The 22323-nt window shown below is 53.0% G+C and overlaps 4 protein-coding genes across 4 annotated transcripts; 2 read left to right on the forward strand and 2 right to left on the reverse strand.

Moving 5' to 3' along the window:
• Positions 1-366: 366 nt before the first annotated feature.
• Positions 367-877, reverse strand: IUM83_11329 (Small secreted protein; the record flags this gene model as incomplete). Its single annotated transcript, XM_067935879.1, has 2 exons — positions 367-493; positions 558-877. 2 exons carry the CDS (start codon positions 875-877, stop codon positions 367-369), a joined length of 447 nt encoding a protein of 148 aa, XP_067784907.1.
• Positions 878-4956: 4079 nt separating this feature from the next.
• Positions 4957-10467, forward strand: IUM83_11330 (putative ATP-dependent RNA helicase; the record flags this gene model as incomplete). The annotated part of the gene is made up of 1 exon (XM_067935880.1): positions 4957-10467. One exon carries the CDS (start codon positions 4957-4959, stop codon positions 10465-10467), a length of 5511 nt encoding a protein of 1836 aa, XP_067785010.1.
• A 3311-nt stretch (positions 10468-13778) lies between these two features.
• On the forward strand, positions 13779-16259 carry IUM83_11331 (uncharacterized protein; the record flags this gene model as incomplete). Its single annotated transcript, XM_067935881.1, has 1 exon — positions 13779-16259. The coding sequence occupies one exon, from the start codon at positions 13779-13781 to the stop codon at positions 16257-16259; it is 2481 nt and encodes an 826-aa protein (XP_067785011.1).
• A 150-nt stretch (positions 16260-16409) lies between these two features.
• Positions 16410-21353, reverse strand: IUM83_11332 (DNA topoisomerase 2; the record flags this gene model as incomplete). Its single annotated transcript, XM_067935882.1, has 4 exons — positions 16410-18596; positions 18667-18793; positions 18869-21204; positions 21333-21353. 4 exons carry the CDS (start codon positions 21351-21353, stop codon positions 16410-16412), a joined length of 4671 nt encoding a protein of 1556 aa, XP_067785009.1.
• Between the last annotated feature and the right edge of the window lie 970 nt (positions 21354-22323).

Raw genomic sequence — 22323 nt, forward strand, 5'->3', positions numbered from 1 at the left:
CGGAATGTCGTTCACTGCAGAGCTGGGGAGATTTGCAGAGTGCGCGGAGGAGAAGATGAGTTAACAACGTGATGTGTGCTTTGTGCAGTCGCGCCGTCTGCCCCGCAAGAGCTGCGAGCGAACATTGCGCGGATTGCAGGATGTTTGCTCACTCATGGCCCTTCAGCCTGCAGCGATGGAGCTCCACTTGAGCGCAAAGCGGGAGGGGATTCGAGTGAACATACATGTACTGGGTCTGTTCTACACAACGCAAGTGGCGTCAAGAGCTGGTCTTGCGTCTCCACCACTACTACACCGACGCACTATCCATCTAATCCACTGCGGGAGACTCGCTCGTTCGTCGGGCCTCGTTTTCAAGCGGACGACTTACACGCAGTCGGTCTTGCCGACGTGGAATTTGCCCGTGGCCGAGTCCTCGCAGCCGCACTCGCTCGTTTTGGGGTCTTTGATGCAGCCCGTGCCGACGCCCGATTCCGTGCCGTTGATGCTGACCCTGTACGCATAACAATATTAGTGCCATGTCTGCTCGACGACGAACAGCAAAAAGGAATACTTACTCGTCCCAGAAGAACGTCCAGCAGTCCTCATTCACCTGCATTAAGGAGTTCACCTCGCACGTGTAGGCGTAGCAGTCGCCGTACGGGTAACCGTGGTTGCCGTCGTACTGGTGGTCCTGCTTGAAGACGGCGTAAATCTGCTTGTTGTGGGTGCGCGTGTTGTGCGAGCACTCGGCGGCCTGGATAGCCGTGGAAATCTTGGTCACCTTGCAGTTGTGCAGCTTAGGGCACTTGCCCTTCAAGTTGGACTGGCACGGGTCCAGAGTCGCAGTCACGAGGGCGGGGACGGCGACGAGGGCGAGGGCGAGGGAGACGCGCATTTTGGAGGAGGACTTGTGGTGTTGGCGGAAAAGGAATAAGTGAGCTCCTGTCGGACAAGACGTGAGATCACCAGCTTGGTGGCCAAGTGGTATACATCATATGCATAGGTCCCTAGGCTATTGTTCATTACGCACCTATTGATTTCGAGCGCCGTCTGTGTCTGCGTAGTTGTGGTCTCCAAAGAGTTCGACTCCACGAAGTGGGCACGTACCATGCCAGCTTTCCAGCTGGCCTGCTCGCTTCGGGGATCGGCGCTCCCAAGATATCCTGGGTCGCTGTCCGAAACAGAACAGCTTCGCTGTTCGTGGGGGCAATGATTGAAGTAGCCACGTCGGAAGAGAATAACGACACGCAAAGTCATCTGGTGTGCTCGTGTCTGTGGTGCATGCTCTCACCGGAAGATCCGCAATCTTGTTGTGGTTGATGCAATTTGGTTTCTACTAATATGAGACTTAGGAAGGCCTCTCGCGAACGGCGGGTTTCCTTCCTCGCGAACTTCGTGCAGCAGTTTTCGAGTGCAGCTAAATAGCACAGCTTGGATGCACGACTCTATCGACTGGATGAGATCCCAAAGCTACGGTACAACGCTGCTTGTTCGGTGGATTGTGTGACGTTGTCACCGGATCGATTTGCATATTATGCACCAGTGGTGTACGGAATTATTGTACATGTACTGTACTTGTACCGTACTTACTGGAAACGTTTATTACTGTACTATACATTCGTTGAACGTCGTTTTCCGTATCATGCAAATGGTATCAACAGATGCAACTGCGTCTGGCAAAAGATGCAACTGCGTCTGGCAAAAGGTTTCTAACCACGAACTTGTCCGTGTGTCCCACACATGTGCCCGTAGAGGGCTCCACAACTATCCCCAGGTGGGAAAATATGACAGATTTGCGCTCGTTTTTTACAATTCAAATCTGGTGCATTATAACCAACGAAATATTATGCTTTGCAATGCGTTTGTCATTTTCACCTACATATCTAACTATCGTATATGGAAAGTCACCATCTTCCATGTGTAAAATGACCCCTCTCTGCGGTACAAACTTTATTGGCCGGTACAATAGTGTTTTGCCCGAGTTATAGTATCTGGCGGCCGATATAAAAACAGATGGCCACTAACGCGACCAAGTTATTTTCACCAGCCTCGATATCGATATCGATTTACGCTATCTGTGGTCGAATTGCCGATCCAAAAACGCAATTCGGGCCGATTTATTTTAAATCGCGATGGCTGTGTACGGATTATAATGCCGTGCTTTATATATATATAATATGCAATTGGACACTTACCTCTAGACACTTGACGAGTGGTCGGCAGATCACGCTGCCGATCTGTCGAAGCACCGCAGTTTCCGAAAACCTTCATCGTGCACAAGTGCAGCATGCACTCTCCCGACTACCGTTGACGAGCTGTTTTTCTTATGCATGTGTATGGAATTTATATGCAGTATGTTAGCGATATATTTTGGCCTAACGTGCGAACACTGCAACGTTGGTACAAGTTGACAAGTTGTTTTTGACCGATGGTGTGGTTGATAAAGGGGATCGAACTAACCGCTCGTCGCGTTGGCCGAGTGCCGTGGTTACCCGTGTTCTAAAGTACGTGAAAGCACCCTACATTTTATTTAGAGGAGCTACAGCGGTTCATACGAAACGCTTTTCCTAAAATAAAATGGTAGCGTAGTATCAACATGTGGTCTTAAATGGCGGGGAGCAGCTCGCGCCACAGAGAAGCGGAATTTCCGTTTCCGCCGGGAAGCCCAGTGTTGCAGGAGCCGCTCGTGCACTCACAGACGAAGCTAACGAGCCGTTAAACACGTCCAACAGAGCCGTACCGGAGTAGCAGTAGCCGGCGACGTTACCTCGGTGTCCTGAGAACCAACGATGCGCCCGTTACGGTAACTTACCTACGCCTGGAGGTCGATTTACTACCGTCTCGCATTTTTATGTCTTCGAATTATTTTATCTCAGAGGTCGATCTAAGCCCTAAATCCGAACGACAAAATATCTGCAAACCACAATAGGATTTACTGTAAAACTTATAATAGTGCCCCATGAGGCACTCCGTTAGTACCCCCCCCCGCACGGGTGGGGTATTATTGAGGGGGCTACTATTAAAGGCATGGGGCACTATAGTAGTCAGTGAGTCGTGTTGATTTAGGAAGAGTCCTAAAACCTGCATGTGCTTGCTTAGAGATCAGCCTCTCCAATGATGTCGATGAACGAGTCGCCATCTTCAGACTCGCTGCTGTTTTCAGTTTCCACAGCTGCATCGTCGTTGGTAGATGCAGCCGCGCGATGTTCAGCCAGCAAAGCCACAAAAGCCTCTCCGTAAATGGAGTGCGTGGTCAGAGAGAGTTGATCATCCGCTCCGAGGAAACAACGACGGAAGCTTGTGATGATGGTCTCGCTGGGCATAGCCTTCCAAGGACGGGTCAGCCAGCTTCGAACCACATCGTTTCCCGGTACTGTCACGTTACCACATCGAGTGTACTGAAAGTTGCCGCTTATTTTACACTCGTCAATATTTTCCTTGGAGGCTTGAACCACGCGTAGTCTGCAGCTGCTCTTCCATGGTGAACTTGTGCTTCATTGTCACGACTCACGTTTGACAATGAGAAAGATCGAACCAAACCGGCGAGACCTTGTTTTAAGCGCCAGATATGAAGAATATGCGGTAATGTAGGTCATGTGAATTAGAGCGCGCACTTTTTGAATTTGAGTGTTGACTTTGAGAATAACGCCGTACAATGGTGTCTGAAGCTAAACTACCGGTAGTCATCGGGTATGCACGTTGATATAGTGAAGTGGGTCGTGTACAGAGGTCGCAAACAGAGGTTCACGGGTCATCCTACCTGTCCGACTGGTGTTCTATTGGGCACCCGCACCCGTCCAGCAGACCCCTCCGTGAAGTTCCGGTACCCGTACCCGTAGCCGTAGTTCAATAATAATAAATAAATATATTTAGCCATCACATCCTAACATTTTCGAATCTATACCTATCCTGCACCAGGTCACCGTACTGCTTTCGGGCGGTACCCTGCTTTCGGGTACCTCTGGTCGGTATGAATTTGACTTTTGCGGTTATGTCCGCCACCACAGTGCCGCGCACAGCTGCAGCACTACATACGAGATTACCTCTCCGGGACCCCGCGGCGGGTATGAATATGATCATACGAATGCTCAGTTGGAGAGTAAAGGACATGAGAAACCGGATTACCATGTCCGAAACGGCAGCAAATCACATCCATTTTATGCTTCAGAAAGCTTCCATCGACGTCCAGTCTAGGATAGCGATCTTCGCGAGCACCAAGCGGGATGCAGTTCAGGAACGTCTTGCCACGGCGGAAGCCTGTAGTCTCGACACAACAGAGAGAAGACTCGATGAAGTTCTGAGCATGAATCAGCGACTGGTAGTAGTTGATCGTGCCCAGCGGTGGCGAGTAGTTGATGTCCAGCTGACCCGAGCACAAGTCCAGCAAAAAGGTGCTGTTCTTGTTAGCGCCTACCAATTTCTGGAACTTGGTGACAAGCTCGTTCAACACCCCCTGCTGGTCGTTCGGGCTTACGTCCTTCACGGACCTTGCCCCGTGACTGTTACCCATTGAAGGGATGCGACCTAGCCTCGACTCGAATAAAGGCGACAATGGGAATCGCTCGTACGTGTAGTACCCTCGAACGCGAACGGCATGCCATGTTCGGACTTATGTCAGTGCATACATCGCTAAATCTGCCAAACGAGGTTTCCGGAACTTGTAGCCGCGTGAACAGCACCAGCGTGCTGGGTATGCAGTCCGATCCAATAGACCCTCGGCCGGTTAGAACTCACGACTTGGCACTGCCCGCTGCAGTTTGCCCAATGGCGCGGTCGAAGATGGCCCTTACTTCCTGCTTCAACAGCTGCAGTTACTCAACTACCAGTGAGTTCGTCGTGCTGAGTGATGGTCGTCTGACGTCCCACACGTCGCATATTCCGATCCTTTCCGACCAGTGGAGGCGAGTGGGCGAGTGCGCATTCTCTCGCTGCTTCCTCCTCCGCCGCCGCCTCCTCCTGCGCTTCCTGCCGGCCATGGGCGTGCGCGGGCTGACGCGCTACTGCCAGCAGCACGAGGCGGCGACGTCCTCGGAGGCGACGGACCTGCGCGACGTGACGCTGGCCGTGGACTTCGTGGGCTTCCTCTACCACCTGTGCGACGAGCTGTTCCGCGCGGGCGGCGCGTCCGCCTCGTGGCTGCTGCTGGGCGGCTGCCCGCTGCGTCTGGAGCGCCACGTGGGCGCGTGGCTGCGGCGGCTGCGCGCGCGCCAGATCCGCCTCGTGTTCGTGACGGACCCGCCGCAGAGCTTCGGCGGCCAGAGCCACCGCAAGGGCCACTGCCTGCAGGACCGCGCGCGGCAGAAGGCGGCGCAGATCCGCCAGCTCGCAGCAGCCGCCGACGCGCCTGCAACGCCTGACGCCGCCCAGACGCTGCTGCAGACCAACGGCCGCTTCCCCTTCGCGCGCGAGAAGCTGCGCGGCCTGCTCAAGCAGCACGGCATGCGCGTGCAGACGGCGCGGCGCGAGGCCGACGAGGAGCTGGGCGAGCTCGTGCGCTCGGGCCAGGCCTACGCCGTGCTGGCCGAGGACTCGGACTTCCTGGCCATGCGCGGCGTGCGCTACATCCCGTTCGGGAAGCTGAGCTTCTACGAGGCCGAGGGGCTGCCCAAGGCGCGCGCGCGGGTCTTCTCCTCCGAGCTGGTGGCCGCGTCCCTGGGCCTGGACGTGCAGCAGCTCGTGGACCTGGCGCTCGTCTGCGGCAACGATTTCACGTCGCTGCTGGACAACGAGTTCGGCATGGCCGACATGCTGGACTTCCCCGTGCAGAGGACGCAGGCCGGCAGGTCGCTGCACCCCGCGGCCGCCGCCAGGTGGGTGGCGGAGCACCTGCCGACGCTCGAGAACCCGTTCCTCGCGCAGGTCGAGGAGAAGAAGCAGGGCTTCCTGCGCGCGCTGTTCGAGATCTACAGGTTCTACGGCCACGGCAAGGCGTTTCTGAAGAAATTCCCCATGAAGATCGAGCCCGTCCTGCCGAACAAGAAGGTCAAGCTGTACAAGAAGCTGATCGAGCAGTGGGAGTTCCCGCCCATGACGATCGATATCCTGGAAACACAAGCTCGAGGCCTCAGTCAAAGGTTTGACCCGCTGTCCTCGGTGCCCGGCCTCGAAGACAAGTCGCTGGATGAACTCCAGGCGCCGGTGAGACGCCTTTCCTATTTAGTGCTAAACACGCCGGTGGTGCAGGAATTCACGGTGGAAAATTCGGTGGAAGTTCACGTTGCGCCCGTGGAGTGTCTTCGCCCCTTCGTGGCGATTCCGGTTCAAGCACGCTCTGCGAGAGCGGTAGACCGGATGCTTCGATCTTTGGTGTTTGTTTTGTTGTACCAAGATCCCGATGGAGGAACTCCCAAGGCGGGACAGCTGGCAGGTATGCTGGGCAAGACAGACAAACGAGGACTCGCAGTGAAGAACATTGTGTATGCCCTGCTGGTCTTGTGGAAGCGAGACCGCACGTACTTGGCTGATAGTTGTTTGCTGGATGATTGTCTGCTCGAGCTGTTGTTGCTGACGTCACTAATTTCGCTCGCCGTGGATTCTTCCAAGCAAACATCAGCTCAGCCAGAGCCTGTAAGGTTCGATGAGAAGATGCTTACTATGGAGCTGTACGCGGTTGTGGGTGGGTATCTGGAGATACTCAAACAACTTCACCAGTTGCGTCTTGTGATGGGAAATAAATTGCCTCAGAATTCTGGCTGTGCAACACTTTTCTCAGGCGAGGTATTTGTCCGAGTGTGTCACATTATGCTCCAACAGAAGAACAACGGCAATTCAAAGACGAAAAAGTCCGCAAAGAGTACCTCCGGCTTTTCACGGAAGGCGGTGGAACCAGTTGTGAAAGCCTTTCCGGAGATTTCTAACACCAACCTTTTTTGGACCCACTACACGTACGTTCGTGCTACAATGCAGCGCATGCAAGCACTAATAGTACTTCCAGCTGAATTGGCGGGTGTGGCCGTTAAAAACAAGAGCGCTGCACTCACAGCACTGGAACATGTCATGATGGAGAGTTCCGTCAGTGACGGTATCTCAAAGCTTCCGTCGCAAGAGGAAGTGGTGCCTCCCCTACCATCAGCTGCATTGACCCTGCCGTTGCCGACTGAGTTGCCATCTCATCTGCATGCACCAGTCTCTGCATTTGAGCCTTTAACTCAGCTTGGCCCAGATCAATTTACCCCGCCACTGCCGCCTGGCCCCCCTACAAAGCTCCAGGCATCAGCACCAGCATTCAACCCTCGTCCAGTAAAGGGGTTGATGCCAGCGTCTGTTGCTAAGCGCCTAGGCACTAACAGTGCGGTGCGTCAAGGTGGTTCAATCCCCGAGAGCGAGCCGAAAAAGCCAGCGAGTCTGAAGGGGTTGATGAAGACACTACCAGTATTTGCTCATCGAGAGGAGATTTTGGAGAATGTCGCGGAAAATCAACTGACGATCATTCAAGGTGAGACTGGCTGTGGCAAGAGTACGTCTGTGCCTCAATTTTTGTACGACTCGTGGGTTCGAGGCAAGACTGCTGGCGAGCGTCCAGTGAATATCTACGTCACGCAACCGCGGCGAATCGCTGCAATTGAGCTTGCCAATACTGTGGCTAAGATGCGAGAAGGGAACGAGTTTGAGGAGGATGGTCAAGTAGGCAAAGTCATTGGGTACAGGATTGGGCAGAAACAAATGACGTCCAGCAAGACCAAGATCACCTATGTCACGACAGGGTACATGGTTGAGCGGATTATTCACGATCCGGAGGCGTTGAGAAAGGTTACTCACCTGGTGTTGGATGAAGTGCACGAGCGCAGTATGGATGTTGACCTCCTACTGCTGCTGCTGAAATTGCAGTTAAAAGACCACCCTCACCTCCGCCTGGTGATCATGTCAGCAACCATGGATGCACAGATTCTGATTAAATATCTTGGCAAGGCACTGTCGACGCGGTTAGTTAGTAGGAAACCGCTTTTTGTTGGGTCGAAGCTGTTCCCGGTGAAAAATGTGCATCTGGACGAGTTCTCCGCGTGGTTCCCAAGCCTGTGGCGACGTTGCCAAAAGGAGATGGTACTCATGAGAGACCAGTTCCATCTTCTTTCGCAAAGCGGCCAGAGCGCAAACAGTCAGATGGCGAAAAAGGCGATCTCAAAGATTCACGAGAAGCAGTTGGTTGTCATTGAGGATATGGTGCGCTTACTTGTTGAGGATCACCGCTACCAGACTGGGTCACAATGTATTCTTATTTTTCTGCCTGGCATTGGCAGCATCAACGCACTTTACGATGCGTTGAGCATTCTTGCAATGAACGCAGGAGGCCAGAACGTCCAAGTTCTGGTGCTCCACTCTGGTATTGAGCTGGAGCATCAGCAGGAAGCGTTCAAACTGCTAGGTGAGAAATCAACCAAGATTATTCTGTCAACGAACATTGCTGAAAGCAGTGTTACCATCCCGGATGTGACGCACGTGATTAATTGTGCCATCGAGAAGCAGATCGAGATGCCCAATGCGGGAAGTTCACATGCCGAAGTTCTTGTCGATACATGGTGCTCGCGCGCCTCAGCGCTACAACGCTCCGGACGAGCTGGCCGAGTCATGCCTGGCACAGCCTTTCACTTGTTTACTGAGGCGTTCCGAGACCGGTGCATGGCCGAGTACAACACGCCCGAAATGCTGCGAAAACCACTTGACCGAATCGTCCTGCAATTGAAGGGGCGGTTAAATCAGTTCGGTGTCCCCAGTGCGCTTCTCCGCCAAGCCTTGGATGCCCCAGATCTTTCTCATATCGATGGAGCATATAAGTTGCTGTCTTCATTCGATGCAATTGACTCGGAAGAAGAAGAGGATTCTCGCCTGACAAGGTTCGGGTCATTCGTCTGTCAGTTGCCGCTCAGCCTTGAGCTCTGTCGGCTGTTAATGACAGGCGCCTACATGGTTCAGGACAACACCAGCAAGGGTGAGTCGTGGCCGCTGCTGCTGAACGCTGTCGTGCTTGTGGCGATTCTTTCCGTACCGGACTTGTTTGTGATGCCCTCGTTCTACCACGTACAGTCGGCGCAGACGTATCTGAAGGAGATGAAGAAAAATCTCCAAGCAAAACTGAAGCTGGATGGTGGAATGTGGAGTGAGCCGTTGTCCATTTGGCTATTCTACATGAAAACTATGAGCGAGCAGTCTTTGAACGCGAAACGCAACTTGAATGGAATGTTCCACAAGATGTCGATCTCCGTTCGCCGGTATCAGACGCTTAATTTCTTGATTTCAGATCTTTGCGCGCGATTGATTTCACTATCGAAGAGTAAAACCGGCGAGTTTGGGCAACTCTTGGACACCAAAACGGTTGTCATGTTGTCAAAGCTGGATAGCTACGCAAGCTCCAAGCGGATGGACAAGCAACTTCTTAAATTCGCGCGAGATACCGTTAGCGGGAAACGAGATGAAGTACGTATTCTGCGCTTCCTAATTGTGCAAAACTACGGCGAACACCTTATCGGAAGCTCGCAGTCAAAACAATCCAAATTTGCGGACGATGACCTTGACGGCACTGATCGAGTAGATCTGAGGGTGGACAGGGAAGATGCTGGGACATTCTTGTCGTTATCGAACAGGGACAAAGCCACATTGTTCAACCAGCTTGCTAGCAGCGCAAACCCAATGGACGAACTGGCAGCTCTTGCCCACGAACACAATATTGTGTCAATTTACTCGTACAACGCGCCTCGAAACCAGGAGGGTGAAGAGGAGGAGAACTCTTTCAGCGAAGTTTCCAAGGAGGCAGTCTCAAGGATGAGTTTTCCGGTGTCATTGGTTTACTACATTCGCGGCGAGAAGTTCCCAGTGAACCTGGGCATGCGTCCCAATCCTGAGGAACGCGAGCTTTCGTTCAAGTTCCGTGTGTCCGGCAGTAATTCGTGCGATCTGTCATGGCAGCAGCAAAGGGACAATGTCAAAGCGTCAACTGGCAACCGCAGCCTGTTCTCGCTACCTATTCGGCCGCTGAAAACGAAAACGAAAAAGGGTCAAGATCCCAAGCTTTTGGCGGTGTACGCTGATCGATTGTTCACTGGCGATGAGACGAGAATGTGGTGCACCAACTGCACGCTGCTGCCCCCGAACAGCGTGTGCTACTACCCGATCATGTTGCTGGTCACTGCTCCACGCCACGCAAACATTCAACTCCACATGGATGCTGCTGCAGGAGAAATCCTCTTAGTCAAGGTGGGGGCACAAGATGCACTGTTCCCGCGCAAGATGGCACTGAAGGTGGAAGCGCTGGCAACTATCAATGCCGTGCGCGCAGCGTTGTCTGACGCTCTAAACGCCACGGTGGGAGCTAGACGGGTCTGCGCGTCCGACTTGCTTAAGCTGTCGGACGACTCGGTTTTCGTGACGAAGGAGAGCAAAGCCAATGCCAAGCAATGCAAGTGGCAGCGCTTGGCCATGAACGAGCCTGATAAGGCGACGCGGGTAGAAGGGGAAACCCCGGCGCGCTTCCCGCAGCTTTATATGGTGTAGGTATATGTTTGTGGCGGTGCTTCTGATTGAGTTGGAATGATGTAGGTGACCCGATCTGTGCGTGGCAGTGAGGTCAAGTAATCAATCTATCGTCTATTGACAATTGACAATTATTGTCAGCAGGCTTGTGTTCTTGTGAAGTTGTGTGCACATTGCGAATAACCTGGCAGTTACCAGCCTGACCCTCTATCGAGTCGCCTCATCGGGCGCTGAGCGGCGGAGCGACAAGAGGCTCAGGCGATGTGCGCCGTGAGGACCTCCAACGTCCTTCTCCGATAAAGGCTTGATCGACACGATAGCCACGTATGCCGAAGGAGGCCGAGTTCTTCAATGCAGCATCCGCTGCGGAGGGCGGAGCACCCACAACGGCAGAAACCGGAGGCCGCAGCGGATCCACGTCGTCGGCAAAATACCGAGTTTCGTCTCGACCAGCCAACCTGCTTGTACCAAGCGGGGCTGAAGTGCCTGACAACGCGTCGCATTCGCCGGAAGCGAGGTTGTCAGCTACCAACGTGTCTTCGATGCTATTGCGGATGAACAAGAACTCAGCATCTCGTTTGTCAATATCGGATCCCAATGGGCCGGAAGATAAGCCCAAGAATGGGCGCTACGAAGTACTCTCTCCGCCGTCGAAGGGATCCGGCACGCCCAAGCTGCCACAGAAGCTGCGCCAACACGTGAATCGGCTACGTAGCCAGTTTGCATTGGGGTCCGTATCGGGATCATCCCGCTCGTTGGCTATAGGCGGTCGTAGTCCATCGCCAACTCCGTCTCCCCACAAAGTTCCCAGGCCAAGCCTATCGAAAACATCGATAGGTTCCAGACGCTTCTCAATTGCAGCTGCAACAGCGCTTCAGTACTCCCGTCGGTCAAACCAGCTCCAGCAGCTTCAAGCAGCGAAAGAGGGTGAGAAGCAGGTTGAACCTGTCGTCGAGGCCCCGATAACTTCACCACCGGATCCAAATCCTACTAGCGTAAATGCTGGTACATTTCAAGATTTACTGCGCCCTTTGCAAAACAGCCTTAGCTGCGCTAGTTTGAGCTCCGAGTGGTCGAGTGACGAAGACGATGAGGCGGAGCAACTTTTTCGTCAGAGTGAGCGCGAGAGTAGCCGGATGCTACGTGTCTGCTGCTCGATTGATAACTTGATGGTATCGGTTGGTGACCACGCGCAAGAACAGAAGCACACGGAGGCAATTGTCCGAGGAGCTACGCGTGAGCTGGTGAAGCTTTTCCAGTTCGCTTTGAAGCAGGCGATCTCAGTCATCTTCGGTAAAACTGAGGATTCAACAAACAACAATAGCAGTCCCGGAGTTGAAGAAGGACTCCCTGTTGGTTTGAAACTCGCTGGGAAGGAGGCGCAGTACGCGATGGAGTTCCTCCTGGAGATAAACGAACGAATCGGCAAACTCTACGAGTTTGCTCGTTCTGTATTTGTTAGCGAGGTTGATGGATTTCGTGAGCGTATCAAGGAACTCGAAGAGAAGCTTGCCGCAGCAACATCAAAGAATGACCTGCTCCAAAATGAAATGCGAGACCTGCGAGACTTCTATGAGCAGAACAACCTAAGTGGGGGCGGTGCCTTCGGTGTTGGGTCTACTGGGGATAGGCACCCAGAACTGGATAATCATGACGATACCGCAATTTCGGCACTAGCATTCCCAGAAACTCCCGATACCGTCACGGATGCTGATGATGGAAAATGCGGTGCGCTCAAGCAGCAGTGTCAAGAACTCTCACGTCTCTTAGACATGGCCAAGCAAGAAATTCGATGGAGCCACCACGAGCGTGACGTACAGAAGGCTCGTGTTGCCGAGATATCAAGTGCGTTATTTCACGACAGTGAACTTGGCCACCTCCGCAATCAGCTCCAGAGCGAGAAAAAGCGGGTGCGAATACTTGAGAGAGAAAACTTGACGCTACGCGAATATCAACAAGATCAGGCATTAAAACTGCAAGCACTAGAAACGCTACAAGCTGCTAACTCTGATAGTAGCATGTCCAGTGTAACCCGGCACAGCATCATTGCCAGTCGTCGTTCAAGTGACACAGCCTCCACGACTACAAGTGCAACCATCCCAGTACAGCAAGAAAATTCTGTACTCCTAGACGACCTAAAAGGAGGACGTCCTACTACCTCAACGAGCGAGTTGACGATTGAAACTCAAGACAACCCGTACAACTTCACAAGTTTGATAGGATTGCCACAGGATGGCGTTCAACCGGGCGTGATGAATTGGTTTTCTCGAATGGCAACCCCCTCACAGCCTACCAATGTACGAAAAAATCGCAAAAAGCAGACGGAGCCGAAGCCTGAACAGCAGCCTCCTGTTGAGCTTAGTAAGTTTCTTGCTGGATTGCTTATGTCAGACCAACAGCTCACGACGGCAAAACAAGAGTCGAAGGTGAGGCGACAAGGAAGCGTACCGACACTAATTCCATCGGTGGGAACGCTGACAACAAGACGGTTGGCACAGGAGAGAATGGGGAACAGTAATAAGCGGCGGCCACGATCTGTTACTTCTGAAAGGGCAGCGAACAGCAGCGTTAGCCGAACCAATAGCGGCGAACCTGAAGACAATCCCGGACATGTCATCGCGTGCTGTCTCCAATTGGTCTGGGTATTCTATCAGCGATTTCTACTTGCTGTGGAGGCTCAGAATCTCTTGTGTACACGGGGTGTTGGGGGAGACCCAACAATGGGATCGGGTGCCGGTTTTAGTGCTGGTAGTCCAGCGGTGGAGCCGGTATCTTTGTCTTTGATCATTTTTCACTTCTTCTCGGAGCGCTGCAAATGCGAGCTAGACGCTGCGCATCAACTAGAACTCTTTGTACGCTGTTTACATAACGTACGCGACACAAGCTACACATTGGAGCTATTTTGCCGGTTTCTGGAAGAAAGTTGTTCGCGTCAAGAACTCTGCTTCTTTTTGTGGGTCTGCCAGGCTATGGATGACGTCAAGCTTGGTATTTCGTACGACGACCCAATTTCCACCAGCTATGACAGCAGTGGCGGAGTAGGCCTACCCCACGAAGTTCCAACGCAATTTCTCTGTTTTTTGAAGGCCACTTTCCTTGCACGAACAATCTTCAGACTTTTACACTTCAAAGTGCTTTGTCGGCCACCAGCAGTTGGAAGTGGCAAACGACGAGGAAACGCCAAGAAGAGTCCACGAAAGCAAAGCAGCAACAATTTAGTAGCTGCAGTTTCGTTAGCTCCTTCTCCCGCTTCGTCCCCGAAGCGAAAGCCAAAGACTCGGCTAGGTGAACTCACAGCAGTACAATCTCCAAAAGCTGGTTCTAAGTCCACTATGAATAACGGGGAATCCGGCCAAGAGGAGCAGAAGAGTGCGCCGCTCCATGTCGTCGCCCAGACCGCGTTGCGTGAGATTATCGAGAACAGCCAAGGAGAACCGATTACTCTCGAAACCTTCAACAACCTGCTTCTGAAGTTCGCAGTCGTGCCATCGGCCGAGGAGTTGACCGCCCGACTAGGTCCGTTCTACCAGCCTACAGGGGATGAACGCAAAATTCCAACCGATGTTTTCCTTGCTTTACTTATGGAAACGTACAAGCTTCAGCTGCAGTGGCAGCGTGACCAGCTTCGCTCGTTATTTATCCATTTGAACCACCAAGAAGAGCTTCAGCAGCGCGCGGCAGAAAAATTGGCCAGAGAGGAGGCTGCAAATGCCAAGGGGGACCGACGTAAAGCTAGCGAGGAAGACAAGAAGCCACGAAAGCCAAGGGTGAAGAGAAGAAAAAGCCGCAGTGGTGCGGCGGACAATGGTACTAGTAAGTATCTTCGAGGACTCTCTCGCAGCGTTTTGCGTGAGCTGCTACTCCAATCTGGTATCGTACAAGAGAGCGACATGGCACAGATTGACATGAATTGGCTGTTTGCGGAGCTCCTGAAGAACGCTGGTGGAGTTGCTGTTGATATTACGTTCGACACGGTGTATGATATGATGGAGAAAATGAGGTGGCTGGACAGCATGAGGCTTCGAGTTGACTCACTGGTGCAGGTTTCTAGCATGGTTCCGTTGAAAAAGGCTACGAGTGGTGCTGACTCTCGAGGCATTAAAACATCAGCGAAGTCGCGCGCTCCCTCTGTTGTTGTCCCGAGCTCAATAGTGCGTGCGATTCGTAACAAATGGCGTGTATATGCTCGTCACAGTCTTACCCTGTGCAACAATGACCCCAATGTTTTCATTCGCCGACACACCCAGCGATTGCTGCACTACGTCGACCAGGGGCTTGCTCAACTTGTTAATGACTTGGAGAACAGAGATACTGTCAACGTTGGTGGTGAAGCTATCCAATGTCTTCGCGAGTTTTTGGCATTTGCGTGGCGAGTCGCTGGAAAACGTAGCAACGAGAATGGCACATCCAGTCTACGACAGACGTGCTTGACAGAGGCATTCCTCGTTAGCCAGGCACTCCGCGCTACTGTGGATTTCATGCCAGGATACCCTAGCCAGTTTACAGCCCTCGAAGACAAGGCCGTTGAATCGCAATCTGCAGAGGGAAATCCGGGAATTCTGCAGCGTCAAACCAGCAGCCAGCTCCTAGTGACGCAAGATGCGCTTCAGTGTTTCTACGACACCACTCGAATGGATCTCAACCGCTTCATCAAAGATAAAGGCAACAACGTCCCTGGGCTGGATAACAGCGTGGCTGGTCAATTGCATGAGCTCGAAAGTGTGCTGGCGCTTTACGCGGCTCACATCGCCCACCTCTTTCAACGATTCTCAGAGGCGCGCTTCAACTGCACCCCACAAGTATCTCTACATCGATGGAGGTCTATGGTGTACGAACTGGAGCTTGTGCATCCTCGAGATATGCCGTTTCCTAAGCTGCAACTCTTCTTCGAACGCGTGGCTGAGCCCCACAAGCGATCAGACTTGAGCGGCTCCTCAATCACTACGTCCTTGGATCAAGAGCTCGGTGTGGAGAAGACCCAATTCACCGAACTGTTTGTGCTAATAGCGTTCGAAAGGCATCACGTTGCTGCAGCTCGAAAAATGGAGAAGACGATGCTCACCGCAATCAAGCAGCCTCGAGGCGCTCAAGAAGATAACAAAGAGATCGTGCTAGAAGCTGCGGAGCTTGCTGATCGTCCAGCACACGTAATGGCGCAGTTTTGTCGCGAGATTCTTGCCCCGCGTGCCTTTAGTGGCGAGAACTTGCTCGTTGAGCGAGATTTTGCTGCAAAACTAAGTTGCCCCCTTGTCGGCCGTGCGCTACTTGAACACCGCTCGTTCCTGCGAACAGTGTTTTTCTACTACGCGAAGCAGGACGAGGTCGCAGCTGACGAGCGTGCTGCACTGGAAGAACAGGCTCTGATACGTGAAATACAGGAGAACGGAGGTCAGTTGAATGGAACCAAGGACTCAGCGACGGAGAGCTCACCAGCAGATGTAAGTGCTGCGTTGCTGCAACCTGAGCCTGGCTCGGACTTTCAGCTGGAAAAGACCAAGCGAAGCTCCATGAGCTTTGGTGAGTTCCAGACCTTTTTGACCGATTTCGAGCTGCTGGATACCCCAGAAGACGCTTTGAGCAGAGGTAAGAAGGTGGCACTAGCGGATGCACAACATGTCTTCGCGTCGGTGATGTCTCTCGACAACGACGACACACTTCAGCTCGAGTTTGACGAATTTGCTGCCGCCATGGTGGCTCTTGCTGTGCACCTGAATCCAAGTCCGTTCACGCTGTGGCATGAGAAACTCGACGCCTTTGCGATGAGACTCCGAAGGGTGAGGGACTCGCAAAATAAAATAACCAGCTCCGGGTAAGAAGTGGTGGACCTACAAATGAAAGAGTTAAATTGAATGAATCTTAAAAGAGATGGCACGTAGCTTCCCTAGCCTGTCACCGTGCGAGTTGGTCAGTCGCTGTTTTCTTTCGTCCTGCAGCGCTGCAGGCACTTTACTCCACATATTTTTCTACTCGAAATCACTGTCGTCGTCGGCATCCTCATCGATCGCGAAGCTTTCCTCTTCATCCCCTCCGTTGTCATCGTCATCCTCGTCACTGGAGATTTCGTCGTATACGATGCGCTTTTGCGTGCGAAGCTCACGCTTAGGACGAGGTGCGATGGGGGACGGATCCCCTTCATCATCGCTGGCATCCTCTTCGCTGTCTTCCTCAAGAGGCGACGTCTTCGCCTTCTTCGTGGTCGAAGCCGCTTTCTTTGCAGGTGTCGCTTTTTTCGCTGGTGTCGCCTTCTTAGCTGACGAAGCAGCCTTCGGCTTTGCAGCCGTCTTCTTTGGGGTTGCTTTTCGGGCAGCCTTCGGCTTGGGAGCAGGCTCGTCCGAGTCCATGGCAAACACGTCATCTTCCTCGTCCTTCACAGCAGCCTTCTCATCATCAGAACTGGCTAAGTCGATTGTTGCGGCAAGTTTATCCACAACCTTAGCCGTCGGTGCAGAAGCGGGTGTCACCTTTCCAGGGTTTGCTTTCGCCCTTCTTGCAATCCGCTCCGCGAGAGGAAGGTTCTCAATGTCTTCTTCGCTTTCCTCTTTAGGTGCTGGGGCTTCCTCCTTGGGCTTAAAGAAGGCCGCAATTGAACCGGACTTCGCCTCTTTAGCGCCAGCAATGCCGTTAGTCTTGGTTGCTGCGCTTTCCTTCTTGATCGTACGCTTTACTGGAGTCTTGACCGGAGTCTTCGGCTTCGCCTTAGTGCGAGGCCTCTTCGCTTCTTCGAAATCTGAATCATCATCGTCGCTATCGTCTTTGTTTTTGCGCTTCCTCTTCTTCGTGGCGGATTTCGAGGTCGCACGAGTTTTCTTCTTCGGAGTGTGCGACAGAATCCGTTCTCGCTCTGCCTCCGTCTCAGTGATCATTTTTTCAAGGGTGTCCAAGTCGGTGATCCACAAGTCTTGCACAGTCCTACCTTCTAGGACGGCGTACTCCTGCTCGCGCTCCAGGAGTTCTGCACGTAGCTTGTCGACGCGTTCTTTGGTCAAGCTCCAAATCTTCATCGACAGCAAGTAGTCGTAGCCACGGCTAGCATCAGCAACGTTGATGTCTTCCTCTTCGGATTCGTTCGAGTCCTCACTGTCGTTCTTCTTCTTCGACTTAGGCGCAATCTGATCGTAGCCTTCCGCAACCAGCTCTTCAAGAAGGTCCTGCTTCTTACGGTTGTTCACGACCAGTTTGCCTTCGACAACTGAGAGAACAAAGCGAGCCTTGTTTGACAGAAGCTTGATCTGGTCTTGCAGTTTCTGCAGCATGGCCTTCTTTCGACGTTCGTAGTACTCGAGACGAATGCTGTAGAACTCATCCATGATTTCCTTGGGGCTCTCGTACTTTTTAATGTGCCCAGCAGCATCAAAAAGGTGCATGTTGGAGGTAGACAGAGACGCTTCAAGCTTAAACTTCTTGACGATTCCACCCGGCGCCTTCGCGATGTCGCTCAGCACCTTAGGCTCTAACGTAATCGTAAACAGCACCTTGACATCGGTGTGGTTCTCCTTGAAGTCCTTGATAGTACCGACTTCAAGCAGCCCTTCCAGGAACTGCTTGTACGATTGAGTCCATGTTTTCACAGGAAGCTCGGAGATCACCAACGTGCTGTCGTCCGTAACCTCATACAGACCCTGGACAATGTAGGTGCCGGTATCAGTTCCGCGCGAGTTGGTCTTCTCAACGATGTGTCCAGTAAACCCGCGGTACCACGGAGTTAGAGAGCATACCTCTTCTCCGTTGATCATCTGCCGAAGGCCCTTAATAATGTCGAGCGGGTTGTAGTTGGGAACAGAGCTGGACCAGCCTGTTCCGATACCGTCACTGCCGTTGACAAGCACCATCGGGATAATTGGAATGTACCATTCCGGCTCGATCGACTGGCCGTCTTCGTCAAGATACTTAAGCACGTCGTTGTCAAGTGGATCGTAGATCCGGCGAGTAAGCTGTTCCAAGTTGGTGAAAATATAACGTGCGCTGGCCGCATCCTTGCCGCCCATCAAACGCGTACCAAACTGACCGATCGGCGACAGGAGGTGGACATTGTTGCTTCCAACAAAATCCTGGGCCATGTTTACAATACAACCTTGCAAACTCTGCTCGCCGTGGTGGTACGCAGAGTGCTCGGAGACATAGCCAGCCAGTTGCGCCACCTTTAGTTCCGACTGTGGTTATCGAAAAGGAGCGTTAGACTCAACAATCATATTCACATATGAGGCAAGGCGCAGCACATACCCGAAGATTACGCTTGAAACAGCAAAACAGCACTTTACGCTGGGATGGCTTGAATCCATCCACGATACTGGGGATCGAACGAATGTTATCTGCCATGGAGAAAAGGATAAGCTCCTTGTTCACGAATCTGGTGCAAATGCAACAAAAAAAGTAGAGGAGTTAGACTAGAGCACTCAGTTCTACAATCAGAAGGAAAACGTACTCGGTGTAGCCCATTTCATCCACGTCGTAGTCCACGTAAGTACCAGGTTCGTAACCTCGAAGCCACTCCTTCCGGTCTTCGACACGCTTCTTCGAGAACGCCATATCGATCACATCAGCATCTCCGTCCCCTTCGTACGTGAACCCAATCTGGTGGGTCCGCAGATCTGAGAAGTACTCCTTCGTTTCAGCCGCCGTACTCGTACCCAGACCCTTATAGTACTTGATCACCCAGCCACGCCCCTGGTTGGTTCGCTCGCGCCAGGCCTCGTACTCAGGCATCGTGTAGAACACCTCCTTGGTTCGCCCCTTGCTGCACTTCACGATCGGGGTGATAAACTCTTGCAGAAAGCCGTCCACGTGCAGCAGTGAAGGCCAGAAGTGGTGAATCAGGTTGATCACCAGACCCTTGATGTGACTTCCATCGTGATCCTGATCTGCCATGATCATTAGGTGGCCATAGCGCAAGCCCTTGGTGGACTCGTACTGCTGGCCGTACTTGAGTCCGAGAATCTTAACCACATTTTGAATCTCTTCGTTCTTCACAATCTGCGAGTGACTTGCTTCGCGAACGTTGAGCATTTTACCGCGCAACGGGAAGACGCCATAGTAGTCTCTGCCAACGACAGCAAGACCTCCCACAGCGACAGTCTTGGCGGAATCTCCTTCCGTGAGGATCAGGGTGCAGTCCTTGCTCTTCGCCGTGCCAGCGTGGTTCGCATCGTCCAGCTTGGGGATGCCCGTCAGTCGGGACCGCTTACCACCACCGCCTCCCTTTCGCCGCAACTCGGCAGTCTGCTTGAACGCAGCGAACGAAAGGATCTTTTCCACCAGACCACTTTTCTCGACTTGTTTCAGGAACTTGTCTGTAAGATTGAAAGTAGATCCAAAGCTGTTGGCTCGCGTTGTCAAAGTTTCTTTCGTCTGGGAGTCGAACGCGGGGTTGTCGATCAGCGCACTCACGTACACAAACATGTGGTTCTTAATGTAGTTGGGTTTGACAGCCTCACCCTTGTTTCTCTTCTTGAGCACGTTCACAAGCTTAGTCGTGACCTGATCCACGATGTACGATACGTGCTGGCCACCCTTCGTCGTACAGATACCGTTGACGAAGCTCACTTGCTGGAATCCGTCTTCACTCAGTCCGACGCCGACCTGCCAGCGCTCATCCGGCTTCTCAAAGATGACGCCATTCTTGGTGACGTTCGTCGGCTTAGGCTTGGCCTTGGCCTTCTTGCCCTTCTCTTCAGAGTAGTCATCATCGTCGTCATTCTCTTCCGGGTGGGAGTCTTCGTCCTCCTTTGCCTCGGCCTCTGCCTCAAAGCCGCGGGGTCCGGGGTACAGCGCAACGTACTGCGGAAAGGACTTGATGGGGATCTTCTCGCCGTTCAGGAACACGTTGAGCCCCTTGCCGGACACGCCGGCGACGTCGTACACGCGCTTCTTGAACAGCGCCACGATGTCGTCGTTGAGGAAGTCGAGCTTGAATCGCTCGAGGTCGGGCTTGAACGCGATGCAGGTGAAGTCCTTCTGCGCCCACTTGGTGATGGACGGCGGGTTCTTCTTGCCCATGTTGCTCTCGAAAACCTGCTTGTAGCGCTGCTTGGTGCTCGAGTCGGCGGTCTCGACCACGAACTCGGTGGAGAAGATGTTGGCCAGCTTGGCGCCGTAGCCGTTGCGGCCGCCCGTGGTCTTCTTCTTCTTGTCGTCGAAGTTGCTGCCCGTGAGCAGGTGGCCGAAGATGAGCTCGGGCACGTACACCTTGTGCTCCTTGTGCAGCACGATGGGGATGCCCTTGCCGTTGTTCCAGACCGAGATCTCGTTCTGCTCCACGTCGATCGTGACCTTGAGTGTGTTCATGGCCTTGTCGCGCTGCTTGTTGTCGCAGGCGTTGACGATGATCTCGTCGAAGATCTTGTACAGGCCGGGCACGTAGTTGATCTTGCGGTTCACCATGCGCTTCCTGGCGTCGTCGAACACCCACATGCTCTGCTCCACGTGCTCGATGGAGCCCACGTACGTGTCGGGGCGCAGCAGGATGTGTTCCAGCTGCGTCTTCTTCTGGTAGATCTGCTCGATGCTCTGCTTGGGCGTGCCCTTGTCCTCCGCCGGCGCCTGCTCGTCCTCGCTGGCGTCCACGTCGTACGCGGGGCTGTCCGAGTCGTCGGCGGCGTCCGAGGCCCAGGCGTCGGCCTTCTTCGTCTTCTTCTTGGGGGCGGCGGCCTTCTTGGCCTGCGTCTTCTTGGCGCTGGCCGTCGCCTTGCCGGCCGCCGCCGTCGTCTTCTTCTTGCGGGGCGTCGTGGCCGCCTTCTTCTTGGCGGGCGTCAGCATCGCCACCTGAATAGATATTTTATTTAAGAAAAAAGAGAAGATAATGAGTAATTACACGAGAAGTAGGAATATTGAGGCCAGACGGAGGCGAGAGAGGCGAGAGGAGAGTGAGCAGAGAGCAGAGAGCAACGTACGTCGTCTTCGGAGTCGCTCATGGCTGCGCGGGGAGCTGCGGGGGCTGCCGGGGGGTCTGGGGGCCGCGTCGACTTGCCGCTCGGAGTGCGGAATGCACAGTGACGTCAGGCGAAGTGACGCGGCGGGAAAAACCTCGCCATTTGAAATTCGAAATTGAACGAGTGACACATGTTGGTACGTATGGCTGCGGTAGGGATGTGCTGGTATAGTGAAATCAAGTTGTTCTATTGTTGCCGTACCTGGATTTGCGTAACGAGGCGATCTAGATAGTACCAATCTTTGATGTTTTCCAGAGTTGATATTCATTTGGAAGGGTTCGTGTGCTTACCGCAAGGTTTTTATTGATCTTATGGCTTCCTTCAACGTTCGTCTACAGACACTCCAGGCAGTGACTGCAGTGTCCAAGGCAGAGCCCCCCACCCCCCTCAAGCTCATATGTGCGTCTAAAAGCTATTATAGTTAGAGATACCAAATTTTCACAATGTGTTGCACGACGTTCGCAACAACATAATGAGTTATGCAGTGCTCAACTATAGCGTGCGTGACAACTTTCCAACTTTCGACTCCACTCCATGGAGGAAACTTTGCGCGCCTGGATCTGCGGCACATCCCACTGCTGACAGGAACGCCACAGTCGTCCAATATCCGACACCCCGCTTGGCATTCAAGTCTCCGAAGGATATCTGCAGCTTGCGACGAGCTGGTGGTGCTGCTGCGCTACTTGCCAGTTGATTCCGTGCTAAATGCTGCCGTACATGACGCGGCTAAGTTGTAGTTCTGGATTTGCACAGAATGTTTCAGCTTCAAAACTTGAGTGTATATGGACCGAAAATCGACCACTATCATATCGTTTGGGACCCCCCCCCCCAACTTAAAATTTAATTAGATACCCTCCATAGTTTGAACACTAACCAGACGCCCCCAGCTGGGGCGTATTACTAATTGAAGATCTCGCTTTCGCATATCATTTATTACAATGGAAGACGAAGT

The sequence above is a fragment of the Phytophthora cinnamomi genome (genome assembly GCF_018691715.1).
Source record: "Phytophthora cinnamomi strain GKB4 chromosome Unknown Contig83, whole genome shotgun sequence".
In the NCBI taxonomy this organism is placed as follows: domain Eukaryota; phylum Oomycota; class Peronosporomycetes; order Peronosporales; family Peronosporaceae; genus Phytophthora; species Phytophthora cinnamomi.